Genomic DNA, 10,000 nt, shown 5'->3' on the forward strand with positions numbered 1-10,000 from the left:
CATCGTGTTGGTGTGTGTGTGTGTATGTGTGTGTGTGTGTGTGTGTGTGTGTGTGTGTGTGTGTGTGTGTGTGTGTGTGTGTCAGTCTCTCATGACATATCTCATTACAGGACACCGTCGCTCCGTCATTATTGCCCACATTCATCGTCAGACAGATTCTCTTCTCATCCGTTCCCAGTAAATAGCCAAGCCCGTCCACACTGAGTAGTTCTATTTGGAGGAAAGTCGTTTTGATAATGTATGCACTGTGCAATAAATATTTTCTTTACGCTCCACTCGCTGATTTGTTGGGTAATAAAAACACACGTATTGGTACGGAGCTGTTGAATGACGGACCTGCTTCCAGCGCTTCTTTTTTTTTTTTTTTCCAATAGCATCTCTGTGTTTCTCAAACGTGACGTTAGCACTTTCCCTTTGGACCGAGCCTTTAGGACATATGCTCCCACCTGTAAATAAATATGCAAACACAGACGAAGACACACTCACACGGCAGAGTTTCCACACTAGCTGTGGGCTACGACTGATGTATACCACAGAGAGGGAGCTGTGTCTGTGTGTATGTTGTAATTAATCTCCTTGGTAGCAGCAGTCAATAGAGAGTGTGTTGGTTGGAGGTGCAGAGTTTGATTATCCGCCGTCAGGGGAAATTACTGCAAACTGCCTTCTAGCAAAACTTGCTTTTATCATGTCTGCTGGAGAGAAAAAAACACACACTTACTACCTCGACTGCTCTGGAAGCAGTTTCAAGTGGTTTTGGAGGATGTGTGTGTGATTCCTTTCTTTCTTTCTTTCTTTTTTTTCCCCAGTGATGTTGGTGGTGTGTGTGTGTGTGTGTGTGTGTGTGTGTGTCAGTAAACCGTGGGGTCCAGCAGGTGGTGTTCTTTCACCGGGTCACCGGGGAGGTGCTCTCTCTCTCTCTCTCTCTGCCCCTCTCTCTCAGCATCATACCCCACCCCTGTTGCCGGGTCAGTAGCAGGAAGGTGAAGTCCCTGGCCCCCCCACCTAAACTAACATGTATCTGTCCTGTCATCCATCCCTGAATCCATCCTTCCTTCCTCGCTGCTTCCAGGCTGTGGGCAGAGGGGAGGCCGCCGCCTCAGCATTAAGCCCTATTAAGCCCTAATTAATGAGTGTGCCAGTTGATATAGGCCAGTTATTGGATTTGCTGCATTAGCTGTTGGAGTGTACACACACACACACACACACACACACACACACACACACACACACACACACACACACACACACACACACTGTGAGGCAGGGTTTGCAAGGTGAGGCGAAGGGTGGATTAGAGATGTGTTTTTTTGTTTAAGAGGGCCAGAGGTTGGCGGCTCTGACACACTTTGTGAGTGAGTGTGTGTGTGTGTGTGTGTGTGTGTGTGTGTGTGTGTGTGTGTGTGTGTGTGTGTGTGTGTGTGTGTGTGTGATTCTGTTCGTGCCAGAGCTAAGGCTTCGCTAACAGCATTACATCAGCCTCCAGCTTCCAACCTGCCGCTGCCCTGAACATCTCAGGTCGCGACCCGACCAACTGGTTTACTGGCTTCCTGTTCAGCCTGATTCTGTCCACAGCAGCATCAACACAACACACACTTGTGATAATTCTTCATCTGGAGCCGTTTACTTGTGTTTTACCGGGAGGCGTCACACGCTTTAGCAGGATTACACAAAAAGGGTAATGGACGGACCTCAGCGCGTCCCGGAGCAGACAGATGTGGTGATGATCCGAATCCTTGGGTTTTTTTTACAGGCCTCTTTAACAATGTGAGATCAGGGAGTCTTTTTAAAAGCCTTTTTGGCTCTTCCTTCTAGAACTATGTGCAGCAGATGTCTGTCAGAAGTTGGGATAAACCTCCTCCAAATGTTACGGCCTGCCTTTATTTCTGCAGGTAATCCCATCGAGAAGTTCAGTTTCCTCAGCAAACATTCCCAGCTTCACAACAACAGGCTGCTCCTGACCTGTGTGTGTGTGTGTGTGTGTGTGTGTGTGTGTGCTGGCGATGCCCACATACATACGAGAGTGGGAGGAGTTAGAGGAGGGGATTGCTGGTCAGGACAGCTTGGCAGCCAGCTGTAGGAATGACAGGCGGGTGAGGGAGTCTCACCCGCCGCCTCCAGGTCTCACCCAGCAGGCCTTCAATCTGGATGGGGGGGGGGGGTGAGGCTGCTGATGTCAAGCAGGTTGTAGATGGGACTACGAGGAAGGGGTCTCTTCTTAAAGAGGGATCCGCAGGATGGAAGCCTGCAGAGGTAAAAGCAGAGCGCTCGGGGCTGGGTGAGGACAAAGTATATGTGTGTGTGTGTGTGTGTGTGTGTGTGTGTGTGTGTGTGTGTGTGTGTGTGTGTGTGTATGGGGGGGTAGGGAGCAGCTTGCAGAGGAGAGTTTGGATGTTCGCCTCACCCGTCTGTCACACACAAGCAGCCCCACTACTGCCAACATGACCAGAAGGCCCCCCACACACCCCCACCAGCAAAGCTAAGATGCTCTGTCTCTGCCCCGAGCCACATCTCATCCCCTCTTTTCCTCCTCTTCATCACAGGCCTTCTTCCTCCCCCCTACACCCCCCCCCCCACCACCACCACCAAAGACGCCCTCGCTCCACTCTGCTCGTCACTCAATGTGGTGTTCCAAACTGATTCACTGGGGCAATCTCTGAACGTTCAGACGACCTTTGACCCAGGTGTCACTCGTCACCTGATCAAGCTCCGAAGAGACGAAGTCGCGTCTCCTCCTCCTCCTCATATCTGACGTGAGGCTGCACAGCAGTCCTGATTGCAGGTTTCAGTAACTCCTGATAAAACGATCATTTTTTCAACATTCTCCACTCCCGTTTTTTCAGACGTGAGTGAACTAAACGTCTTCGGACCCGTGTCGCCTCAGGCTCCAGCGTTTAGACGTCCATCGCTATGGGCAGATATTTAACAAGCAAAACAATGAATGAATGAATTGATGGAATCATAAGCAGATTAGTCGATAATGAAAACAATTGTTTGTTGGGCTCAGTGTTGTCTGGATGGGATCCAGTGCTTCTGTTTCTCAGCTCCTTCTCTGCTGTCACACTCTGGTAAACACTGTTGAGCACTCGATAAACACAAAGTCCAGCCATATTAAAGGCTCCCAGTGACTCCAGCTCTCCTTCAATATTTACAACATTTGGTTTTATATCAGCCAGGAGGGTACGTTCTTCTCACACAGGTTCAGTCAATATCCCGTGTGTGTGTGTGTGTGTGTGTGTGTGTGTAGACTGCAGCAGTTGGACTGTCACTGTCAGAACAGCGCCCAGCAGGTGTGTGAGCTGCTGGCCAAACAGAACCAGCTGATGCAGGAGAGGAACACACTCACTGAGGAGAATCAGAACCTACAGAGAGAGGTACACACACACACACACACACAGTAGTGTGTGACCCGTGGTTCTCGTAATGCTTCTGTCAGAGGCCTCTTCTGCTGTAGTTTCCTGTTGTTGTTTTCTTCAGATTTTTAAAATGAAAGCAGATCTTCTTTCCTCGTTTCTGAATGTTAAACCATGTTATCTGTACTGTGTTCAGTTCTGATCCATTGTGTGTGTTACATTTTGTTGCATGTTGTGTGTTTGTAGCTCCCAAACGTGAGAAGACTCGATGTTTTGTCCACGTGAGTTTCGCCACCTCTTCGGTTCTGGATCTGGAATCTCCTGCCGTCTTGTACGGAAAACTGAATCAGGTTTCTTTTTTTATGGTTTACATTTGGTAATAAAGTGTTAAAGTTTTTGATACCGTTCTATTTTTATTTGCAATGTTTGAGGAGGTTCTAAAATGCCATTTAAATCTATTTAATTTGACATCCACGACACAGAACAAGTAGTGTTTCCAGTCATGAAGGCAACGAGCCGACACATCCCACCGTTTGACATAGTGCTTTATTGAGGCTGTCCGTAAGAAGGAAAATAATGCGCATCCCTATCATATACATTTTATATGTGTAAAAATACTAAGGATGTACAGAGTAAAAAAAAAAAAAAAAAGCTTCATGTCGATGGTCATTTGTTGTTTGGACATCCTGGTGACCTCGCTTGAGTCGCCGTCGTCTCCGCCCCTCTGACGTCACGGAGCAGGGATCTGACGTAAGGGGAAACGCAGCCATCCAGAAGCGTCTCGCGGGGGCTGTAAAGCTACAGTAGATGGACGTTGGATGTAGAATTCAAATTAAACTAAAGCTTTGTAATGTTTGTAAATGTTTTATCACTTTTTTTTTGTTTTTTTTTGTTCGCCGCTTCTAAATAAACGGTTCGCATGCTTGTTCTGGTTAATAATCGTGACGCTAGACGAACACCAGAGAAGCGAGGGGAGGATTCTGCAGACATGAGGTCAAATCCCGTCAGAAATCCTTCCAAACGCCAGAGCTATTTACTATCTGTATGAGACGCCAGACGGAGTACGGCTTGTGATTTCTGGCTCATGGTTTCCAATCATTAACAAAAGGAGAGGGGGCAAGATCAATACAGAGCAGCTGAGGTCTTTGAAAAGATTTTTACATATTATTCAAATGCCACTGGAGTGGGATCTGTTGGGTGATAGATGTGTTGTAAAAACAGCAGCAGCTTTAAGAGTGAACGCCGTCAGCGCGGCGTCGGATATCTCACAGATTGTCACAGAGCTGTGAGGAGGCTTCAAGCCAAACTTCGGCGTCCCAGTTCAAGAACCTCTGTTTGGTGAACGCAAAACCGAGGCCAAGTCAAATCAATGACGTGTTGGCGGCCTCCAAGGAACACCCAGATCGACGGTGACTACGATCCGCCTCCTTCCGCGTGCAGCAGTGGATTTTATTTCCCTGACCTTCACAATCGGCCTCTGGCGGTGGAGCCGGATCTGTAGACGGGATGAAGGAGGAAAGTTGGGAGGCTCGCTGGTGGAAAAAGTTCTCCAAACAGAGGAGCAGAAGGAGTCAGTGACATCATGATGGAGGGGGGGGTTTCAATCATTGTTTTTCCGAACATTTTAGTTTCTGAAGGCCGATCAATTCATCCACTGAGGACGATCCACAGCCCGCTCTGCTAGAGTGGCACCAGTGACTCGTCCCTGGCATGCAGGACACAATCACCCCAGGTTCTGCCAACTACAGACATCAAAGTAACAACAAAGGAATCGGTTGTATTTGGAGGGTGTGTGTGTGTGTGTGGGGGGGGGGGTTGCTTTAAAATCCTCATTTTCTTAAAAATATATTTAAAAAAAGCTAGAAATCTTCCTTTAAAGCACGGCTGAATCGGATTCCTCTGAATGATATAAAAAGTGATGGACGTCAGAACGCGGTGGCCAAAGCTACAAAGCAGTATTTTATGAACTCTGGGTTCTAATGATTTTGGCAGGAAGTGAGCACAGAACAGCTAGAACTCCTCAGTCTCTCGCAGACCCTGGGTCAAAGCAAAGCCGTTCTCCTTCCAACTACTTGGGAGCTTTTTGCTCGAGTCTGTCGAGGTTTGCCAGCTGGGTGGGATTCGGCCGCTTTAGCCCTGCCAGACAAGCTTAATCGATCACAGAGAAATATTTTTCATGAGAGTTCTGAGTGCCATTTTGACTCTGGACCGTGGGCGCGGACAGAGGAGGACTCCAGCATGCAGGCGAGCGCCATCCTTTCATGCTTTCGTCTGTAAAGCGCCCGCGCTAATAGCAATTAACTGGATGTGCAATATGGACTTAAAAACAGTGGGGAAACAGGTAAACAGGTCATGTAAGAGATATCTGTAAATTAAAAAAAAGGAGGCATTTATTTTTAGAACAAAGTCTGAAGTCAACTGAAACAGGACTACACCCCCCCCCCCTATTTACCGCTAAACTCCCAAAACAAAGTGGTAACAAATAAATTAAATACAAAATAAATTCAAGCTACCAATGATAAGAAAAACATTCAAATTCATCTAGTGGAATATGTTCTCTCTGTGCCGACTGGGAGCACAAACCCCGGTGCGCTTTTAAATCATCATCCAGATACTGAAAGTGACAGTTTTCAATATGATTTTATGTCTGAACATTTCTTGAGTATCTTTCCCCCCCCCCTCCCTCTTGTGAGGGTTGATTTAAATCTTTCTAACTCTTGGTGATATTTGACCACAGAGAAACTGGGGGCATTTTTCAAAAAAAATAAAAAAAAATTCTTGGTTAGACTGGAAGACATGACAATTCAAAACAAAATCCAGACCTTTAAAAATGATGGCACACATCAAAGATAGAGAGTGCAAGGATGGTTTAGTGGTCGGGACCCAACTCCACTCATCCACGGTGAAATAAAAGTACCGTTAAGAGGCGAAAAAAAAAAAATGACGACAGGAAAACACAGACTGACCAAAGAACCTCACAACAATCCTCTTTTTAACTTTCTCCTCTCCTGCATCTCGACATACTTACAATAAACAGTAACTCCTACATCTCCATATTGAATCTCTTCCATCCTTTAACGCTTAATACATTCAGACTTTCTGCACTGCACTTGTTTCTTTCTGCTCAACTTTCACTTCCTTCCTAATCGTCACCAGTCTCCTTTAATACCTGTGTCAACATGACAGGAAACAGCTTTAGGATTACTTCAACGAAGACAAAAGTTTAAATTTTCGTCTTTAAATCTGCTTCGAGTTCCCAGTAAACTCTCATCTGTCTTTAATGCGTCCCGTCACCCGTCATCTGTCACATTTTGGTTTACAAAACAACACAAAAACATCATTAAAATAAACAACGGAGCAGGAAGGCTTTTCTGCTTTCCCTCCTACATTCTTCAGCCGTTTCTGTATCTTAGGGTGTTTTTCTTTTCCCTCTCAACCCTCAATGAATCTTTTATAGTACAATGTAATCACCATAGAAAAAAAGTTAAATATAAAAACGATAAGAAAAACAATAAATAGAACATATATATTATAGCCATTGGTGTAAACTCATAATTGTTGATGCGTACCTCCTGGCAGACCAGAATGTTTTTTTTCTTTTTTAAAAACCTTCATGAGAATCTCTGAAGAAACGGGAAATCAGTCGTCGTCTCGCCCATCGGTACGTCATGAGTGATCACATTATAAATATTTCACGTTGTCTCAGTCTCTGGACTCTCTGCCAGCCTGGGAGTCTGTCTTCGCTCTGGTGAACCCGGCTGCGGCTGCAGTTTTCCCTTTCCTGCACAAACACATCGAAGAACGGCCGTGCAGCTCCCAAAGCGGTGGCAGCGCCGCGTCACAGTAAAGCTTCCTGTCGTGTCACGGCCTCCAAGAACAGGAGTGTTTCTACTCAGAGGGACTTGTGGTTGAGGAAATAAATAAATAAGCAAACAAACATGGGGAGGGAGGCATTCAAGCCATCTAATATCCCCTTCTGTGTCAATAGAGACCCCCCCCTTGCACTGCATCGTGGGTTAAGTCGTAAAGCTCGTGGTTTGGGAGCTTCATCCTGCAGAGCTGCTGTGCTTTGAGGTGCGTTCACAAACACAAACCCATTCAAACACCCCGCCCGCCCCCCCCCCCCCAAAACCCCCATCTCAACTCACAGATCTGATGTGTATGAGCAGTAAAAGTAGTAGCAACACCGGCTCTGCAGCTGGACAAGCATCGGTGGTCAGACGGGTCACCTGTATAACGATCTGCAGCATTAAGCTAGTAATGTAGCACCGGGTTGTAGTAGTAGTAGTAGTAATACCTGTAGTACATGTGGTAGTAGTTGAAATAGCAGCAACAACAATGAATTGCACTGTGCAAACCTGAGTCAAATCCTGCTTCACAACGTGAGGTTTGTAGGATTCTGCTGAATGCCGGGCAGCCAGTCAGTCCCACAGTTATTTATCCAACTATGAAACCAGACCCAGTCCCCCCCCGAGTCCGATCCGAGCGCTCGCACGAGATACAAACCGGTAACGGCAGTTTGGGTTTGAATAACTTAAAAACACTTAACAGATTTGAAGCTAAAAAAAAAAAAAAAGCCGCTTCGATCAAAACTCGTCAGCTGTTTTCTCGTGTTTGGAGTTTGTCTGGACCGACATGTCAAAGCACAGCAGCCGTGATAGTCTTTAAAGGGTCGTTCCCGAGTCAAATGATCGCGTGACAGTTCGGATCACCTAAGCTTGCAGCGCAGGATGAGACGGGAATATTAGCCGGGGGCGTTTTCTCCAAAAAAAATGTAAAGAAAAAAAAACAGAAGCAGACTTGAAAGGTGAAAAGGAGAGGAAGAGGAGGAGGAGAAGGGCAAACTCCTTCAAGTAATATCATTCTGGGTTGATCCAAAGGGGCGGGTCTTCCTGTCCCACACTGATGACCTCGGAGAACAGCTTCGACGCTGCTGCTGCGATTGGGCCGTTCATTCCCGCCCACTGGCTGAGTAGGAGAACTGAGGGAAGTGCGGTCGTCTCTCGTTGTCCAGACAGTCCATCCCATCCTCGTCGACTACAGGGAGAATCAATAATTAATCACCACGGGCTCTAAACCAGGTTGATGTTATGATCTTCATCCATCTCTTCCTCAAATCTTACATAGCGTTGAGGTTGCCACACGTTATTGTCCCACGGATTTAAACACAACACAATTCCATTAACGGGTGCGTCTAACATGCCAATCTCCTGCTAACAAACAGCTGATGTGTGACCTGAGAAACAAACCCAACCTCGCATCAGTGCGGAGAAACATTCATGCATAATTCAGCGCTGAATATTTTCATATCGGCATATTTCTTTCAGAACCCTGTGATGTGCTGCTGCGTGACCCCGAGGCCTGTGATCAATAACACAGACAAGAGCAACTCGGGCGTCGTTGTTTCACACTAAAGGTTTACAAAAGCTCACATTTCTCCGGTGGGGTGATTGTGATGGTCTGGGCTGTGAACTCCTCATCGAAGTATCTGGTGTCCGTCTCCGACGTCACCTGAGGCTTGAAGGGAGGGACCAGCTGAAGGATTAAAGGAGGAAATATTCCAGAATGAGTGTACGCTCACACGTGTTCAGTAAAATTAACCCCGAGCCTCCGCATCACCACAAATCATCCCAAAAGAAAACAAACATTAATAAGTCCAGAAAATGCAGGCGTTAAATAACCGAGTTATTTTCCCAGCATCCTTTTAAGCTTTGCTAGACAGAACAAAACAAAGTGGTACGCGGCGCAAACAAAAGGATTAAACCATCGTGTTTGCTCCGTACCTTTTTATCATAGACATCCTGCCAGTCGATACCAGAGAAGAAACTGTGTCTCATTATTTCTTTAGCGTCATCTGGTCCTCCACCAAGCCTGAAGAGAGAGAAGACGAATAAAACTAGAGTCATATCAAAAGAAGCAACACCTGATTTGGAAGAACAGAAAGTCATCAAACCCACGATGTTGTCAAAGCGAATGAGGAGATATTTATTACTTTCTTCAGCTAAATTACTGTAATTCATTTGCTTCCTTTCTTAAGATACGGCCAAATAACTCGGTGAGGATTTTAGGGTGAATTATTTATCGAACGATTCCCGTTTCCTTACAGTCACACACACACACACACACACCGTTTGTTGGGGTCTTTGATTAGCAGGCCAGACAGCAGAGACTTGGCGTCGGCCGACAGCGTCCGCGGGAACTTGATCTCCTCCATGAGGATGAGCTCAAACAGCTTCTCGTGGTCCTGGTTGTAGAACGGCAGGCGGCCGCACATCATCTCGTACGTGACCACGCCCAGACCCCACCAGTCCACCGCCCGACCGTAGTCGTTGTCCTCCAGGACCTGAGGAGAGCAAAGACAGAAATTTTGTTCTTTTTTTTTTGTAGATGGGACCATTTGTTTTATTGGGCATCTGTTTTTTTTTCTGCATTTTTGCATTTATTTTATTGGACGATTCAGACAGCCCAAGGTAATCAATGAAGAGACAGATGATCAAGGAAGGACCGCAGAGGAGAGAGTGTGTCTGCCATTTTCCTTGAGGGAAGAAAAAAAAAAAAAAAAGTTTTCCTGGATGAACAGAAGCGGCTACCCAGATAACAGGGGCTGAGACGCAGACAGCCCCCTCCCCTCGCCTCTCAACACACAAACA

The 10,000-nt window shown here is 46.4% G+C and overlaps 2 protein-coding genes across 3 annotated transcripts in view; one reads left to right on the forward strand and one right to left on the reverse strand.

The window, feature by feature from the left end:
• The window catches only part of sdccag8 (SHH signaling and ciliogenesis regulator sdccag8), a 34,673-nt gene extending 30,923 nt beyond the window's left edge, over nucleotides 1-3,750 (forward strand). Inside the window, exons 17-18 of the mRNA XM_068328137.1 lie at nucleotides 3,245-3,371; nucleotides 3,597-3,750. Coding sequence (XP_068184238.1) covers nucleotides 3,245-3,371; nucleotides 3,597-3,635 — 166 coding nt within the window. The 3' untranslated portion in view covers nucleotides 3,636-3,750. The remainder of the gene's footprint in view (nucleotides 1-3,244; nucleotides 3,372-3,596) is intronic.
• Nucleotides 3,751-5,718: 1,968 nt separating this feature from the next.
• Nucleotides 5,719-10,000, reverse strand: part of akt3a (v-akt murine thymoma viral oncogene homolog 3a) — a 40,833-nt gene continuing 36,551 nt past the window's right edge. For both annotated transcript variants that reach the window (XM_068328138.1, XM_068328139.1), the window contains exons 11-14: nucleotides 9,479-9,693; nucleotides 9,134-9,221; nucleotides 8,783-8,885; nucleotides 5,719-8,387 (exon numbers count right to left, since the gene is read on the reverse strand). In XM_068328138.1, the coding sequence (XP_068184239.1) occupies nucleotides 8,302-8,387; nucleotides 8,783-8,885; nucleotides 9,134-9,221; nucleotides 9,479-9,693 (492 nt within the window). In that variant the 3' untranslated portion in view covers nucleotides 5,719-8,301. The remainder of the gene's footprint in view (nucleotides 8,388-8,782; nucleotides 8,886-9,133; nucleotides 9,222-9,478; nucleotides 9,694-10,000) is intronic.

Source organism: Antennarius striatus, chromosome 11 (assembly GCF_040054535.1).
Source record: "Antennarius striatus isolate MH-2024 chromosome 11, ASM4005453v1, whole genome shotgun sequence".
Classification (NCBI taxonomy): Eukaryota; Metazoa; Chordata; class Actinopteri; order Lophiiformes; family Antennariidae; genus Antennarius; species Antennarius striatus.